General features: G+C 38.7%; 1 protein-coding gene across 2 annotated transcripts in view; it reads right to left on the bottom strand.

The window, feature by feature from the left end:
- The window catches only part of VDAC1 (voltage dependent anion channel 1), a 28031-nt gene extending 10518 nt beyond the window's left edge, over positions 1-17513 (bottom strand). For both annotated transcript variants that reach the window (XM_087955290.1, XM_087955291.1), the window contains exons 1-5: positions 17269-17513; positions 5853-5922; positions 1228-1277; positions 659-811; positions 510-562 (exon numbers count right to left, since the gene is read on the bottom strand). In XM_087955290.1, coding sequence (XP_087811416.1) covers positions 510-562; positions 659-811; positions 1228-1277; positions 5853-5922; positions 17269-17391 — 449 coding nt within the window. In that variant the 5' untranslated portion in view covers positions 17392-17513. The remainder of the gene's footprint in view (positions 1-509; positions 563-658; positions 812-1227; positions 1278-5852; positions 5923-17268) is intronic.
- Between the last annotated feature and the right edge of the window lie 1874 nt (positions 17514-19387).

Here is a 19387-nt window from a genome sequence, read left to right as displayed (position 1 = left end):
TGCAGAAATGCTTTTCTAACATTTTCTAACTTCCAAACTTTATCAGGTTTCCTGGTCAAAACTGGTCATTTTGCAAAACTTCCTGCTGAAGAATTCTGGAATAAGACTTTGTACAGCTCATAAAATTTTGTATTACTAGCAATGGGCCTGGCTCACTTCTAAACAATGTTTATAATATTTAATAAAAGAACAACAGGTAAACATATGGACCAGTTTGCAGTTATGGTTAAGACACAGGCCAGAAACCGGGAGTTTGTGAATTCTAGTTCTGGCTTAGGCACAAAGCCAGGTGGATGACCCTTGGTATGTCACAATCTCTCAGCTCTAAGGAAGCAATTGCAAACCACTTCTGAAATATTCCCAAGAAAAATTCAGGGATTTGTTCAGGCAGTTGCCTGGAGTCCCCATTGACTTGAAGGCAAACACACACACAGATGTGGTAATCCAGATTTTCACAAACTAGGTGATCAATATTAAATGATATTATTCTATTGTTGAAGTGTACTTACCCAGTATTAGGTGAGAATGAGGAGTCAAAAGTCAATTTCAGTCCATGTGTCAGCTGAAAAGAAATCCAGTAGTTGAATATATAGTTTGAAAGCAGTTTGATTAAATATTTGATCAATTAAGGTAATTTTGTAAATGAATGGTCACTCACCTGGTCTTCTAAAGTTATTTCTGTTCCTAATGTATTGTCCGTGTTCCACTTCTCTATAAACGTCAAGCCATATTCTTTCCATCTGTACTTAGTTTCCAAACTTCCAGTAACTTTGCTTGTTTCTGTATTTGCAGAACCTGAACTTGTAAATTCCTGAGGTCAAAATAGAATATTTTTATTCACAATGATACCTTAGATCGGATATCCATATCCTGTACTATGAAAATGTTATATTCTATATGAAAAAAAATCTCATTTTTATTTTTATATGTCAGTTGTGCTAATTCTGACACCACTAGAAATGATAAGCATTTGTCATTTGAAGTTAAGTAATGACCAATATCCCTCACCTATCAAGCCCATGTACTGTAACATGTACAGTAATGACATGAAGGGCATAATCTTGAATTACCCTGATTCATGTTTCTATGGAAATTGGATATTTACAAAACAAAAAACAAAAAATGTTATAACAAGGTGAAATGCAAGTTAACATCCAAAATGATCAAGAGATAAAATTCAAGCTTATATTTAAATAACAAAATTCATGCTCAGTTTTTCCTACTCACCAGTCCATTTTCAGATTTTGTTTTCAAATCCAATTTTATTAAACCAAATCCTAAACAAATAAAAGTAGGCTAGTATTAGTAACACGCAGGTCAAGACAAAATACACAGTATAGTTCATTATAAAAGTTGAGCTTCCTATGCAGGAAGAAGAGCATTTAAGAAATCAGGCTTCTTTTAGTCACACTGAATGTGACTGTTTCCAAATGATGCTTTGCAATCTAGCCAGCCTTATTTATGGAATTTTGCTGGCACTGCATCTGCTCTTTGGAACTTATTTTCCCATTATTTTTCAATATTTTTTTTTTCACATAAAGCTGTTTCAAAAGAAGAAGAAAAAACGGTTAAACCATGCTTTGGGAGTTTCAGCACCTCCCCCCAAACACACACTTTTTGCAGTGCTGAAAAGTAAACTAAAGCATAGATAGTCCTCGACTTACGACCACAACTGAACCCAAAATTTCTTCCTGTATCTTGCTAAGACAGACGTGTGAATTTTGTCCCATTTTACAACCTTTCTTGCCACATTCAATGAATCAGTTGTTAAGTTAGTAACATGTTTGTAAAGTGAATCTGGCTTCCCCATTGACTTTGCTTGTCAGAGAAGGTTGCAGAAGGAGATCACATGACCCCAGAACACTGCAAAGGTTATCAATATGAGTCAGTTGCCAAGCACCCAAATTTTGTTCCTGTGATCATGGGGATATTGCAATGATCTTAAGTGTGAAAAATGCTTATAAGCCATTTTTTTCAGTGCTGTTGTAATTTCAAATGGTCACAAAAAAATGGTTGTAAACTACCATAGGACAGCTTAGGCAAAGTCATTCAAACTATAGCCTTTGCAGAACAGTCCCTGAGGCTCTGTTCAGGTCTCAGGGGTGCTAAAGGCTGATCCAATGGGTGGGCAGGGGACTCGGGAAACAAGCAATCCTGAGGCTGGCAGAGTACCAAGTCTAAGGATGCCCTCGGTAACTTTTCAGGAACATGCAGAACTGTTGTGCTTAGTTATTTTAGAAACAAAGGCTCGAATACCCATAATTGAGTCATGCCTGTATCTATTTCAGAGAAACCACCAGGGACTGGCCTCTTGGCTGGGAAAAATTGAATGATCGGCTCTTTGACCTAGATCAGTTGACTTAACTATTTGGCATTTGGATCCTTGGACTGTCTTGGACTAAACTTGTGGCTCTACATCAGGATTCAGTTTTAGACTAAACTAACTGGCCTGGTTCTAAAACAACATCCTGTTCTGCTATATATAATTTGTGTACTTGCTAGACACATGCACTGTCTACCTTTGCATTTAACTCCTTGTAATTCATCAGTTACCATTTGTAAATCAAGCTGGCATATGTGTGTGCTCAGTCTAAAATGGAACAGAAAAGTTCCAAACTTGTGGTATAGCAGAAAAGACATAGGTCTTTTCTTCAGTTTTTTCTTAATCGTTAAGTGAATTGGATTTTTCAATACTAAGGTTCCAAAGACTCTTCAATGAAAAACTAGGTTTTAGTGCTGTATGACTTGAACTTCTAAAAATGATAGTAGCCATTCTTTATAAAGGGAATAAGCCATTGCTTGAACTAAGAAAATCAGAAGAGGAAAGAGAAAAGAAGGCTGGAAACCTATCATATTACAGAAATTGTTAAATTACTTCAAGGGACCATGTCCTTAAGTTTGTTCCACAAGCTTTTCCTTTAACAGTTAAGATTTGTAATTTTCTATTTATTTTTTTAGAGAATGAAAGCAATGCATTTAAAGTACATGCATTACATATTCCGATTGCATAATAAATACATAACTAGGTTAAGTTACTGGACATCTATCAATAACAACTGGATTCTGGATCAATAATGCAATTGAGTTCAAATAGCCTAGCCTATATTTATACATTGATAAGAGTAAGGAATGCATTGCTAAGGAAAATATCATGAGCTCAGTTCATGGCAATTACACAGACAAGTCCATGTTGTTGCCTTGACAACAAAGTTGCCATAGCCTTCGGGGATGCTTTTCTAAGCCACATCCCTGGGATTTTTTGTTTTCTCCCATCTAAGTACTAACCAAACCCAGCCCTATATAGTTTTATTCCAGAATTATATAAAGACAACTAGGTACTGGCACTTTCTAGAATAAACCCAAATAAAACTCTCATACTCAAAAGTCAAATTTTGCTAGATCTCAAATAAGAAGCACATGAATGATTACATGCTGTCAAACAAGCCATTAAACCTGGGTAAAAAAATGAGAAATACAATACATTGATTTGCTAACTAATAATACAAGTTCAGACTGAAAACAGATTGAAAGCAATAGAGTATATACAAAAGAATATTTGAATTACATTCATTTATTATTTATCCATAAATCTTATTGTTATATAACTTCCCTATAGCTAAAGAAGCCATAGAGAAGTTAATTCACTACATACAATATAATATATTAAAGTTTAACAAAATAACATTAAAACTAAATTTAAAATACATAATATAACAGCAGTGTGAATTAATACATTGGACTAAGCCATATTGTGATTCACTTGGTTTTAATTAATACACCAAGATATATACCGTATTTGCCGGCGTATAAGACGACTTTTTTGCCCTGAAAAACATGCCTCCAAGTGGGGGGGTCGTCTTATACACCGGGAGGACTCCGACTCCCACTTCGAGCTTGAGTAGCAGCCGGGAGGAGGCTGGGGGGGGGGTGTGTGTGTGTGTGTGTGTGTGTGTGTGGCGGGTGTCACTCGCCACGCGCTGCGCAACCTTTCCCCCTCTTCCTTCCTTAGCGGTATGGGGAGGAGAGGATTCAAGATCCTCACGTGCGGCGTACTTTTCTTTTTCTTTTTTTTCTTTTGCACGCAGGTTTTGCATGCGGGCGGCTGTAGGTTAAGGATGGGGAGCCCGGGTGGGTTATCAGGTTTTACTGTGCTTCCAACATGTGCGAACGGTGGGAGAGCGGAGAAGAGAGCGAGCGAGCGCCCGCTGTGTGAAATCCTGCCGTCAAAGCAACACTGGGGGAGGCAGGGTATAAATTTACCAGGTTAATGTAGCAATGGTGATTAATGCCCAGAACATTGTTTGCGGGTATTGGGGTGTGTGTGTGTGTGGTGGTGGTGGTGAGGAGAGGTTGTCCTTTGAATGCGGAAAAGTAGGTGTGACCTTGTGTAGGAAAATAAAGAGATCCTTTTTAGCGTGTTTGGCTTCTTTGCCTCCCCTCGTTCGCGTTTTGACGTGGAGATAATGGCCTTCAGGCGGGGGGGGAAGAAAACGGTAGCTGGATCATTTCAAATTTCACTTACTCTCCTGCCTCACTTCAATATGTCTGAGCGACTCCAGATACTGGAAGACTTTTTGAATGAAAGTGTTACCTCCATTTTTTTTTTTAAAGAGGGCCACTTGGGGAAAAAAAAAAGATTCTAAGGAATTCCTTGTTTCTTGATTAAAGAGAAGGCATTGAATATACTGTTCCTTGGCAGCCTTTTCAGTGTCCGGGTTTTTGGTGTGTGTGTGTGTGTGTGTGTGTGTGTGTGAGAGAGAGAGAGAGAGAGAGAGAGAGAGAGATCAGCTGTATTGAGAAGAGAACGTTTCCTGTGTTCTCATTTTATTTACAACATATTTTACGCTTAATGGTAAGCAATGAAAAATATTTTTAAAACTCATTTCTAAACTCCATAGCTATTTGCATATTCTTGGTTCAAAATTGGATTAGCTCATTTCAAAATTGTCCAAAGCAGAAAAGTGCGTCAAAAAAAAAAAAGTGCAAAAGTGGAAGGTGTGTGGAAGAGGGGGTAGTCTTATACGGCAAGTATATAACAAACTCTATATTTTGAGTGGAAATGTTGGGGGGTCGTCTTATACGCCCAGTCGTCTTATACGCCGGCAAATACGGTAGTTTATAAAACTAGCCATGGCTCAGCAGATTAATTAGTTTCACAATAACAGTGCAACATAAATTCTTCTCTGAGCCTAACATTGACCACAAGAATGCCATATGATATAGTAAATGTGATTCCCCATATTGTGTGCCAATTACAAGTAGAAAATATTAAAATGTTGTAATGTACTTGCAAATGACTATTGACAGATTAAGCAATGTTCCCATTCTAAAAGAAGCATAATGATCAACACCTTACAATGACTTAACTTATATGACTTAATTTATATACCACTTCACAATGCTTTACAGGTCTCTCTACGCAGTTTACAGAGTCAGCATATTGCCCCCAACAATCTGGTTCCTCATTTTACCGACCTCATAAGGATGGAAGGCTGAGTCAACTTTGAGTCTAGTGAGATTTGAACTGCTAAACTGCAGGCAGCCGGCAGGCACCAGAAGTAGCCTGCAGTATTGCATTCTAACTACTGTGCCACCGTGCCTCTTGAGATCAGCCATTTGTAAATAAAGAAATTTATATAGATTTCATTCCAAAAAAATAAGAACATTCCAGTAAATTATATACAAAACTAATAATTGTAGAGTGTCTTCATGTACAACATCTTGCTTCTCAAAAACGATTACAGGGCAAATTGCAGAAGGATTTTGATACCAGTTATAAAGCCCTTTTACATCCTCTACTGCTAGAAATTTCATTTGGATGAAAATGATAGAAAGTTACTGGCAATATTTACCATATCCCTTGGTGAAGATATCTCGAGCAGATTTTCCTAAATCAGTATATGGAGGAGGCACTGCCATTTTCTGTTAAAATAAAGATGCCACAATTATGTTTCTGTATCAGCCCAAAGATCTGCACTGTAATTATGATTCTAAAATATAGTATACCAAGAAGCAAACTGAAGTTACCTATAGCAATCCCAAATTCCAGATTTTAGCTCTGTGGGGAATTCAGAGGTCTTCAACACATTTGATCAGTTTTGTGATCAAACTGAAACCATTGTTATAAAAAAATTAAAACAAGATTAAATATTCAATTGCTTTATCTATTTTGATTCATGTAAGGTTCTTTGCACCAGGTGCTACCAAAAACTAAACTTTGAGTCCATATGTCCTAATGTAACAATTCCCTATGGCTGGTTCATACTCAAACTTTGAAATCATGGTGAGTTGGTGGAAATGCATGGTCGATTTATAACAGTGGCAAACTTGGCAACTTTAAAATGTGAACTCCCCAAATTCCCCAGCCAGCATTGAAAAACCATGATTTATAGTTTCCTGGTTCTTCAGTTGTACCCGGGTCCTGCCCAAGCTCCTAACCAATCCATGGAAGTACAAGACAAAAGCCACTAAAAACAGAGGTAAAACAAACTAAATTTTTTTGAGTAACTCACAGTAATTTTGCTAATCTGCAAAACTTGGTTCAGACAACACAAACTCTAGCTTAGTTTATTACCCAGAAAATGTTCTGCATACTTGCCAGCCCTCTCAGGTAAACCAGACAGGAAACATCACTAGATCCACTTTACTGTCAGGCTACATTATCAGAATCTTGCAAATCTAAAGGTACAAACTTTCCATCACCACTTTTAATGACTTGATTCATTAGGACAGGTCCTTTCTAAATTTATTTCCCTGGATGTTAAGCCAAGGAAAGACTGAAGGCAAACTAGATCCAGGCAGAAGAACATCATGGCTTCAAAATCTAAGAGACTGGTTTGGACAAAACCCAACAGCACTTTTTCGTGCAGCTGTTGATAAAAATAGGATTGCCATCATGATCGCCAATGCTTGATGACTAATATGGCACAAGAAGAAGAAGGATGTTATGCAACTGGAGGTTCTTGCCTCTCTTGCTGTCTGATTGTTTCTTAGGCAGCATCTTTTCTCCTCAAATCATTCACACATTCCATTGTAATGTAACAGTATCTCTCTTCTTCCAATTAAAGTTCATATTTCACGTTACCTTTTTTTTTTTTCAAATATCCCCACCAAATAAAAACACAGTCTAATTTAAGTTGTTTGATCTTCCCCTTATAGAAGCAGAATAGCCGTAATATAAGCTTGGGTAGCATAGCCAAGAAGGATTCAATACATGAGGCCCTGGTGATTTAGCTTATCTGTGAAAAAGAATGTTATCTCACTTATGCATAATGTAAAATTGTTCACTGCAAATATTAAATGTTTCACTCTCAGTTCTTTAATGAAGCAGCAGATACAGGACTCTTTAAACTGCACCGCTTAATATATTTTGCACTCACCACTACTTCTTTGCCTCTGAACACAAGCAGCTAAAGAAGCCTACTGTTTGGCAAAGATGTTTGCATTATCTTAATTTTGTTCAAGCAGAAAATAAATTAAAAATAGGAATGTGCAGTAGATATAGATGGTAAGCATTCTGGATTGGCAAAGGTCCCTAACTCACTTAGTTAGAAACATTGGGGTTTGACTTATTGCTCATTTTGGCTCTCTGGGAAAACCAATTTATGTTAAAAGGGTATTACAAATGCAGTGATGCTTCCTACGTATTTTAATAGCTACTTCCAACATGAAGCATTAAGTGCCAGAACTAAATATTATTGCTAGATAAGAAATTTTCTTTCCCAATTTGAGCTCAATGGAATTACTACCCCAATCTAGGAGGTTTGTTATAAAGATGCCTAGTGGAGCTACCAACATAGTCAAGGTTCTCAAATTATATTACCTAAATAAAGGAGCAAATGATTACTTTGGGTGGGGTTACCAAATGTTGAGGCAAAAAGACGTCCTCTTTTTTTTTGTCCTCATATCCTCTATCTAGCAGGCATAGCTTTGAAATCAAATATTGTCTGTCTTTTTGAGGATCTAACAAGCTACATCTTCCTGAATAGCACTTTCCTAATTAGTGCTAACTGCAAGTTAACAAGCTCATCTCTGTGACTCTGTGAATTAGCTAATTAGTACTCTCCCTCCTCTTGCAGCTGCTGCCTGAAATTGACAAGACCTTAAATCAGTTATAAGCTAAAGAATTTTGCCTCCTAACTCAGTTTCGTACATTTCTGCCACAAAGAAAGGGTCTTCCTGATAGAGCAATATATACATGTAGGCCTAAATGCTTTTTTTGTAATTTTTGTTGCTGCAAGAAAGCTAAACACTTAGTGTGTCCTTCACTCCCCCACCCAATTTCTTTTCAATTGGTTGTGTCCTCCTTTGCCTTTTTGGATATCTAGTAGCTCTATTTTGGGAGCACATCTTCCAGGTCCCATTGATGTTCTTCCCATCTTCTCCCCTTCTTCAAGTAAACCTAGCGTGGATATCACTCAAATAAATAGAGGGAAGTTTGGAGAGAGTTGACAAATGATGCTTTCAGCTGCATAGTCTCTCATCTTCACCAAGAAGTTAGTATCAGGGCATATTCATTCAAAATTCAGATTCATATAAACATGTAAGAGAAAGTAGGGGGGGAAATCTAACCTGTGTCTACAAAACAATGGAAGTTGCTGAAATTGATTGATTGATATGCCTATACACCTCACAGAGAAGGTATAGAATGTTATAAAAAATGGAAAAATACCCATTACATTTAACCCTGGTACTAAAGAAAAAGAAAGCACATCATCAAAAGCAAAGCTGATCCAACCTACAAAGCAAAGCTGATCCAACCTACTGAGGAAACAGCCAGCTGTTCAGTGTCTTGGGGAAAAATTAACATGGTCAGGGCCATCCAAATCTTTTATGTAAAATATACGAGGATACTTTACACTGGCATACACTAAGGCCAAGTCCCAATCTTCCTCGGTTACAAAGTATGTGCATATTTACTATTAAGAACATTTAAGGAGAGGCATCTGTAGAACAATTGTTTTCTCTCCCAAACAGTATCATTAGGTAACAGAAAACCACTAACATCCATTCTCTTAAAGCAGGGGTCCCCAAACTTGGCAACTTTAAGATTTGTGGACTTCAACTGCCAGAATTCTCCAGCCAGCTATGCCACTTAGTGATGGTAATTCCTGTCCCAATTGTCTTTGTAAACCAGGGGTAACATATCGTGACTTTTCCCTCCTTCGCTAAAATGGGGGTGGGCATGGCCATGCATCCAGCCTGTAGGCCACAAATTTGACACCCCTCTTGTAAACTGAGAATTACTATATTTACACATTTTGTGTGAAATATGACTCAGCGACTAAACGAATTAAGATTGATTGATCAAATGGATGTAAAATTTACAAGATAATTGGCATAGAGCATTAGAAATTTCAATGGAAGAAAATCATGAAATTTACAGTGAGAAAGTTGGCATTCTTAACTCCGTTTCTAATTCTATGTTTGTCTTTTCTATATTTTATCATTTGTATCTGTAAACCTCTCAGAGTCACTTTGATAGTGAGATGCACAGTATCTATCTTTGATAAATATTTTCCAATAATATATTACTCCAATACTGATTGCTAAATCTAATCATTCATTTTTTTAAAAAAAATATTTGGAAATGTAACAAGTTGAATCATTCTATGATTGGCAGCATGCTGTAAAGCTCAGCCATTTTGGTAAATAATATATATAATATAATGAAATGAATTCTAAACATTTAATCTGTTTTCCAATCTGCCATTTATCTACTAAACATCATTAGCCTTCACATCCCCACAAATTATACTAAAAGAGTCATTAATATAAGTGCTATAAAATACTTTATATTGGGTATATTTAGTTTAATGAAAAGAAGGACTAGGGGTGACATGTTTCAATATCTCAGGGATTGCCACAAAGAAGAGGGAGTCAAGCTATTCTCCAAAGCACCTGAGGGCAGGACGAAGCAATGGATGGAAACTAATCAAGGAGATTAGACTATTTTTTTACTATTATTATAGTAAACTTTATTATATTTTACTATTTTTTTCTGTTGCTGTTTGCCATATTTCAGTGGTTATACTAACAGTTCCTGTAGCCTTCCAACTTGGTAATGACTAGAGTGCTGATCTAACTACATCTTCTAGTGTTAGTGATTCTTGTAGGTCAGAGTATCTTCTCAGCTCTCTTGGATGTTGAGTCCCTACTGTACAATATTTCAGTATACTATAAAAGCTAGTACAATCCTAAATTGTATTAACAGAGGGATACAATCAAGATCAAGGGAAGTACTTATACCACTCTATAAAGCCTTAGTAAGACCACACCTAGTACTGAATCCAGTTTTGGTCACCACATTATAAAAAAGATGTTGAGACTAGAAAAAGCACAGAGAAGAGTAGCCAGGATGATTAGGGGACTGGAGGCTAAAACATACAATGAACGGTTGCAGGAACTGGGCTTGGCTAGTCTAGTCAAGAGAAGGACTAGGGGATACATGATAGCAGTCTTCCAATATTTGAGGGGCTGCCACAGGGAGGAAGGGGTCAAGCTATTTTCTAAAGCGCCTGTAGGCCAGACAAGGAATAAGGGATGGAAACTGAACAAGGAAAGATTTAACCTGGAAATAAGGAGAAACTTTCTGACAGTGAGAACACTCAACCAATGGAAGAGCTTGCCCTCGGAAGTTGTGGGAGCACAATCACTTGAGATTTTCAAGATTTGCCATTTGGCAGAAATGGTGTAGGGTCTCCCGCTTGGGCGGGGGGTTGGACTAGATGACCTACAAGGTCCCTTCCAACTCTGATTATCTGTTATCTATCTTTGTTCAATCTCCTTTAAATCAGCTACTTCTCAGTTACCTTATGTCCACTGGTATCCTTTAGCATATCAATTTGAAGTTGGAACTTTCTTCTGAATTCAGGTGTTTTTTTTTAAAGATTTTCCTTGTTTTTCCATGTCTATTTCCATCTTCAATGTCTTCACAGATGTTTTTGTAATTCTTGTCTTTTATAGGTTGCTTTCTGAGATTTTAAACTTTTTTAGTTTTGACTTTTCTTTTTTCTTGGCAATTTCCCTGGTTCATTCTGACAGTTTGCTTTCTTCTATTTCTTCATCTTTGGCACTCTCTTTTCATATTGATCTTTAATGTCTTACTTAAGTTCCTCTGGTTCTCTATCAATGGAGTTCAGAGCTTCAGTGTGATTCCTGCCATTCAGCTTGAAATGATGGAGATCATATAATTGAAACTGATTGGCTTTCTTCTTCTTTAACATAACTTGAAACTTACACATCAGAGTTCATGATCTGTTCCAGAATGGCAATGTCTTTGATGCTGTAATTGAGTTCCTCCACCTCCTATGAAATTATTGGAATGGCAGGAATTGATTACAGGTAGTCCTCAAGTTACAACCACATTTATGTTGCTAAGTGAAAAATTTGTTAAGTGAGTTTGCCCCATTTTACAACTTTTGTTGCCATGGTTGTTAAGTGAATCATTGCATTTGTTAAGTTAATAACATGCCTGTTAAGTGAACCTGGCTTCCCCACTGACTTTGCTTGTCAGAAGGTTGCAAAAGCTGATCACATGACCCAAGGATACTGCTAGCATCATAAATATGAGCCAGTTGCCAAGGATCTGCATTTTTATCATGTCACCAGTGCTGGAAAAGTTTTAAGAGTGAAAAACAATCATAAGTTACTTTTTTCAATGCTGTTGTAACTTTGAACAGTCACTAAATAAACTGTTGTAAGCTGAGGATTACCTATAATCAGTCTCCGGTTTCCTAAGCCATAAGTCTGACTACATTTGCTTGAAATCTGTTGATTTCAAATAGAACGTGATCATAAAACTAACTTCCTCTTCTTCTGCAGCAGTAGTTAAGCAAAGCATAAACTCAGATTATCATCATATTTAAAGGATTGTCCAAATAATATTATTCAGTCATTGACTACACTACAGCAGTCTTGCTATATCTTTCATAACTATAAAAGTAGAACCATTCCTTCTTTTGTTTTTCATCTCATGAGTAACAAAAACTGTGATGTTATGACTGAGAATGTCCAATCCGTCTATCTCATTTTGTCTAAGATGTCAATTTGTAGCCGTTTCATTTCATATTTCACTGTGTTAAGCTTTCCCATCTTCATGTTCCTAGTGCAATTCTGTCCTTCAAGGTACAGTTATTTTTCACCTATATGACAACATTAGCAACTAGACGAAGACTTTAATCTAACCATGTCTTAAATTTGATTAGTATTTGGAAGGATTCTCACTTTCTCTCAGTAGTATGTTGAGTGCCATTCAACCTGACAGGTCCATTATTCAGAGCAATATCATCAATCATTTTATATTTTCAATCAATAGAGTTTTCCTGGTAAAAATACAGAAGTGATTTACCACTGCCTTCTCCTACACAGTATAAATTAATGCTTTGCCATTGTCACTAAAGTGACATCTGCATGCAGCGTCTTCCTACATTGCAGTTTATTATAGGTTCCTTAAATTTCATCAGAGTCTACAATTGATGTGGAACCTAGGTTTGAAGCCACCTAATATATGAAAAATAGTCTTGATTATCTCAGGAGACTCTTCTTGTTTGAAAAAAAAAAAAAGAATAGTTTAAAGCAGGTGGCCTCCAAACTTGACAACTTTAAAACTTGTGGACTTCACTCCCCAGAATTCATGGCTAGTTGAACAATTCTGGGAGTTGTCCAAGTTTGGAAACCCCTGGTTTAAACTATGAGTAAAACTACCAGAGTGAGTTCTCCTTTAAATCTTTCAAACATCAAAATTCCTGTCATCCTAAACCATCAAAACTCAGTTCACTCTTTGGCTAAGCCAAAACCAAACCAAAAACCATAGCAAAATATAACACAATGTATGAAAGCAAGTGCCAAATCTGAATATATAAAATATTTTATTAGCAGTTCCAACTAAAACTCAGGAACTTCAAGTCTTTGCTTTTACTAGAATTCAGCTCTTAACAATCCTACATCCAGATAAATGTTGGTACCTATTGTTTTCCACCACCTGAACAACCATTTTATTCCACTGCTTGCTTCATAAATTATAGAAGGATTGGCTCAGAGCTTACTCAATCACAGTCCATTCTTACCTATCTTGGCACTGACAAATGAAAAGTTAAAGTTGAAATTCCCGAAATGCTTGTGTACCTTAATCTTCATTTCAGAATAATGAAGGGCAAATGAGTTCAGGGCGGGGGGAAAGTTTTGCCCCCCTTTTAAAAAAAGTTTCACTTTTGATCCTTGTGAGCATACAGCAACCTTTCACAATTTAAATATTTTCTGATGTTTTTACTTAGCTTATAAAATGGCAAGGACTGAAACACTAGTAGACATTAATTCTTCCACTTTCTTCAGACAGAATATGTATAAAATTGTCACACATGTAACAAGATGAGAAGAATAATATATCACAAACATTTTTTCCGCATAAAGAGTCATTTCCCATGGGAAATATCCATTAAATTGATGGAGAATAAATTATGGAGAATTACAAACAGATCCAGACTAAATGATGGTCAAAGCTATTTCCAACAATGGGCAAAATGTAGAGTGCTGCAGGACTGCATTGTTCCTTCTCCAAGGAAATCACTGTATCCCTTCCCTACTTTTCCATGTTTTCACAAAAGATAAAGTGGAAAAGCAAAAGCAAAAGCTTTTCCACAGAGAGTTGCTTCTGAGAATAAGGAAGGGCAACACAGTAGCCAGAAAAGTTATCTCAGTAATGAAGGAGTTTCCTCACCCCAACTCTACATTATACACAATGAAAAGCTTAAGTGACATAAGGTTGTTTTTTTCAGTGTCTGATAGCTAAGAATTCTAGCTAACCAGCATCCACAAAATAAAAGAGCAGATCGTGAGATATTGATGTTGCCCAGGCGATCTAAATAGAGAAAGACAAAATATGGCAAGCAAAATGCTGTGAAGGCAACAAATTTGCATTGCAGGTTCTCATGAGGATGTTTGCTAAATCCTGTTAGATTTTTACAATACAGAGTTTAGCTTTTCTTTTGGTAAAGAGCAGAGAGAATGTAATGAATTGCAGCTGCCACAAGCAGTGCCCTGACTGTAGAAATTATTTTTAGCCATAGACGTAGGAAAGGTCAAAAGAAACAGCCCTAGAAAAATAAAGAATGACAAGAGAAATTCAGTGTTGGAAAGAAGTGCAAACTGGCCCTTTTCCTTCTTTTTTAAAAGTAGCCTTAAAAGATGGGTCTTTTAAGGTCTTTTTTATCTTTTATTTTTAAGTGCAACATTTTGTGCTTTCTGAAGACTGTTTGAAGAATACAGGAAGGGGAGATAGGGAGGGAGGGAGGGAGGAAGGAAGGAAGGAAGGAAGGAAGGAAGGAATTTCTTCCTGAGCTATTTCATTATATTAAGATATGAGCAAGCAAAATGATAAACCCCTTGTCCTCCCCCCCCCCAAAAAAAATCCCTCTAGATTTTTGCTGTTGTTGTTATTCCTTATCAGTGCAGCAAAAATAAACACCCTGCTTCTGTAATTTTATGACAGTGTAGAACAGGGTCATCGTAACTCTCAATCAAAAGTTATACTCTCACAAAGCAACACCAATGCTGTTATTAACTTTATTTCAAGTTTTTATTAGAAAATGTCCCATGGTGCAACACATGCCTTATTCTGCCCTGTTATACTCTTTGAAGAGATACAGAAGGCTATGGAAATTAGTATTATAGCACACCTAGTTATGTGGTCAGTCTGCATGTCAAATTGCACAGGTCTACTTTTGAAACTGGGGAAGCCAGGAGACTAACTTTTGTCCTGATTTCCTGCATCATAAATACTTGCATTTCTGCACAACTAACCTATAGAGGTTACACAATTGCATGAATTATATTGCTACTTTGTATGAGGAAAGAGACTAGAAAAACCTTTTGCCAAAGATATTGTTGCATTTTATTGCGTTTAATTATGCTTGACTCTCGTCCAACATTCAACCATATAGATCAACCATATAGATCAATTTGCACTTTTCTGTAGTTGATAAAACAAAGAAATGTAGGTTACGCATTTCATCTATCATACTGATACTTATTGACAAACCCTGGATGAAAGATTGTAAGCACAGTGCCAAGTTTCAAAGAAGATGGAGATATGAAAGGGATAGAAATCATTAAAATGTTATTTATCCAATAAACAATGGGCAGATTTCTGCAACTTATTTAGCAAATAAATAAAGCATGCATTCTTAAAATATATACTCTGTCAAAAGTAATAGCTGTGATGTGAATGTAGTTTTGGGCAATTTACTAGCCATATCTGCATTTTTATTTAACATATCTGTTAAATAAAGTACTGAATCAGAATCTTTTGCCTTTATTTGTAAACAAACATAAAAGGAACACCTGTTTGACTGAATAAGGCAAGGCTTTGGAAAGATACCATACATATGTTGAATACTGTTATAAATTTTGCTAAGAGGTTCAGTTGTGCTAAGGAGGCATACTCTGATCTCTCTCCCACAGAGGGCACTCCTCCTAGGCAGGTGAACATACTGCAAAAGAAAGCACCAATTATGTTGATGTTCTAAAGAAGCGTATGGGATTCATAGGAATTTTTGGAAATGAAGGCATACCTAATGCCAAGCTCTAATTTTTCCTGATATTTCTCCCATCCAAGAATCAAGGAGGCTTTACCAGATTAGTTTTAGAGCCCATTCAAGGTCTCTGAGGACCTACCATTCAGTGATACCGATCCAAGCCATAAATGTTATCTATCAATTATTACAACTGCAACTCTGGTGGTGTTCCAGAAATCTAGACGTAATTCATTAAGGGGCTTCAGATGTAATCCTTTTTATGTATTAAATTGGTATTCACTGGAAAAGCAAAATGTGGTTGAATTACAGTACTGTAGCCAATGAAATTATTTTTAAGCATCTGGTTCGGTTTGGCTTTCTTGGGGGGCAGGGAAGATAAAATCAGAATAAGTAAAAAATATAGATATTATTTGAAAATCCGGTTGCTCTCTGCTTCCATTTTGAAGACATGCCATTCTATGCCTTCCATTGAATATAATTCTTTATTGGCCAAGTGTGATTGGACACACAAGGAATTTGTCTTGTGTGAAACATTTGTCATTGCAGTGAAAAAGGGTTAGAAATCCTTGGGAAACAGTCCAAAAGACAAATAAGTTCCTTAAACAAAACCTCGGCAATGCACTTCATCACCATTCGCCTTCTTCCTACTGGGGTAAGGGCAGGCAAGGACACGAAGGGCACTTGGAGGGCACGGAGGCGCTGAAGAGAAGGGAGCTGGCCGGAGGAAAGAGAAGATCTGAGGCTGAAAAGTAGCTAGAAAGGACTGCTAAGAAAGGGATCCCCTGGAACCAAGCAGGCCTCCCTTGCGAAGGAGCTGCTGCCTGTGGGCAACGACATGGCTGCCCGACCTTGCTCGCCTCCTCCCAGCACTGTCCGCCGCTTTTTTCCAACGAGCGCAGTTCGCATTCCGCCCGAGGCCTCCAGAGCGCCCGAGAGAGAAGGCGCGCACATGGAGTCAAATGACGAGCGGCGAAGCAAAGGAAACCCTTCGGGAAGGTCACCCAGAAACTCGTCACACGCGCAATAAGAGCGGAGAAAAGCGACTCTCCCCCCGCCCGCCCCCCCCGACATCTCCCTCCTCATCGTTTCCAGAGCTGGTAGGCTCAAAGCCAGGCAGGCAAACGCATCCTTCTTCGCTGCTTAATAGGAGCCAAATGGCAGGCAAAAAGACGCTTCTGGGAAGGGAAGAACGACCGGAGGTGGGTGGGAGGAAACAGAAACGACGGGCGAGGAAAAGAGAGAGAGAGAGAGAGAGGTTGGCGGGAACGGAATTGCAAAACTTGCCAAAGCAGCCGTGCCCGAATTTAGCCTTATGGGGTTTAGGAACGGATGCCCTTTTCCTCTCCAAAGCGCCAAGAAACCGACGTGAGAAACGGGGCTTCGGGCCGCGCCCTCGGCCAGCGTGCGCGGCCTTGAAATGCTGTAGGTTGGGCAACCATGGATCGCCGCTGGAAGGCGAGGAAGTTGTCCCCGACCATTCCGAAGGACGGTCTCCGAAGGCCCGTCGTGACTCGGGAGCCTTCCCCCCCCGCCCTCCTCCTTCCCCCGGCATCTTTTCTGCCGCTGCAGGCGTCGAATGGCGGCAGAAGCAAAGCCGCGTTAGGTCGTCTCCCGCTTCCAGCGAGTCCCCTCGAGTCCCCTCTGTCCCGTTTCTTCCTCCCGATTCCCGCGGCTTGGTCCACCATGACGTCGTATACCCAAAGCCTAGGCGCCCTTGCCTGCCTGCCGGCCTTACCGCGTGCTCCCGGTCTTTTTCGTGACTGCAGCAAGGCTTCGGAGGCGAGACAGCTGGCGAGACAGAAACGGCGACGGAGGAGGAATGGAACGGGGCGGGCCTCCCCTGCGCTGAGCCCAGCATAGCTAAAACGAGGAAACCCGGCACAAGATTGGGAGTAGCGGCTCTGGCAAGCGAACAGATGGAAACACCCGGCTCGCAGAAGGACGTGCCTGTCCCGGCGTCTCACACGCTCGCCTGCCCCCAGGCTGCGGATAGGCTGAGGGCTGAAGAGGCAAGCGAAAAGCGAGGCAGGACTTTCCGTGCCAAGGCAGCGAATCCACCAATCCAAGGGCGTCGTCTCTTGCGTCTTTTACGCATCCGGGAGTGCGCCAAGATGCCAGATGTCCGGCGGTTGTGGGGGGCGGGTGCTGTTGGCTGTAAGGCGCTGGATCCGTCGTTGCCTTTGGTGCTGAAAATATAGAGGTGGTGAAAAGAAGGGGAAAAGCGCCTTGTTGTTAGCCCTCACCCAAATCCGTGCAGGTCAACATCTTGGGGGAGGAGATGAACTGAATTAGGATGAGCAGTGAATTCTTCTCTTTGGTCCTGTTGGTTTAGCTCCATGAAGAAGTGAGCAAAGGCCATTAAGCAAGTTGAACGGGAAAGAGATGGGAGCTAGCAATGAGATGCTATTGGTTCGTGCCCTAAGCCAGCATTTATTTAACCATGGTTTACTGAAGAAGACACAATAGGCCGGATTCAAGCAGCGTACATTTGGAATCACAATACATGTGATTCCAAATGTACGAAATATTTCACAAGAAGAGTTCAAGTCCAGAAATATTTCACAAGAAGAGTTCTCCACTCCTCTACTCGTTGTAGAATACCTTATGCCACCAGACTTGAAATTCTAGAACTAGAAAACCTTGAATTACGCCGTCTTCGGTCTGATTTAAGCATGGTATATAAAATCATACATTGCAATGTCCTACCTGTCAATGAATACTTCAGCTTCAACCATAACAACACAAGAGCACACAATAGATACAAACTCAAAGTTAACCGCACCAAACTCGATTGCAGGAAATACGACTTCAGCAACAGAGTGGTCAATGTCTGGAATACTCTACCCGACTCTGTAGTTTCTTCCCCAAACCCCAAAAACTTTAACCTTAGACTGTCTACTATTGACCTCATCCCTTTCCTAAGAGGTCTGTAGGGGCGTGCAGCATAAGCGCACCAACGTGCCTACCGTCCCTGTCCTATTGTTTCTCTTATTCTTTTATTTTTCTTATATGTACCCATTTCATGTATTCACAACTATGTATACACTTATACTTATTATCTTGTAAACAATTGGCAAATCAAATAAATAAATAAATAAACAAATAAATACATGGATTCGCTTACTAAGCCTTCCTGTTTGAATTGTGGCATAATGTGATGGACAAGTCCAGATGCACTCATTGTTTGCTTTAACCGTGTTTATGGCTTATGTTCTCAAATAAAGCTAAGCCATATGAGGGACAGCTTCCTGCTCAAAAATAACTTTTGAAGTCATGCAAATGAATTTGAGTTACATTCTTTGACTCTGAATTCCTAAAAGTAATATTACTTTTATATGACTATTTATATGACTATATGACAAATTTTACAGACTTTTTTTCTCAATTTGATATCACTGTAGGTACCTGTTTGTATTCTTTCAAAAACTTCAGTTCAGCTTACACTGCTAATCTCCCTACATTCCATTTCCAAATATCTTTAATTGCAAGTACCAATGTTGCAGGAAAAATGTAAAATCTCCTTATTGAGTTATGGTTGACTGACTGACTGATTGATTGATTGATTGATTGATTGTGTGCCATCAATTATTTGTGGACTCTTAGTGATAATATTAATAAATTTTCTCCATGTTAATTTGTCCTTAACCTGGTATTTCAGCTCTTCCAACAGTGTATTCATTGCCCCTGTAACTAAATCTATCCACTATGTTGCTGGTCCTTCTCTTTCCTTCAACCTTTCCCAACCTTAGATCCTTTTCTAGGGAGCCTTAGTCTTTGCATAATTTGTCCAAAGTAGGATAATTTGAGCCCGATCCTTAATGTCTCAAGTAAGAACTCTGGTTTGATTTGTTTGA

This window comes from Notechis scutatus, chromosome 2 (genome assembly GCF_049901735.1).
Source record: "Notechis scutatus isolate UNSWTSFEM ecotype Mainland chromosome 2, rNotScu1.2, whole genome shotgun sequence".
NCBI classification, from domain to species: Eukaryota; Metazoa; Chordata; class Lepidosauria; order Squamata; family Elapidae; genus Notechis; species Notechis scutatus.
This window is presented reverse-complemented; position numbering and strand designations above follow the sequence as displayed.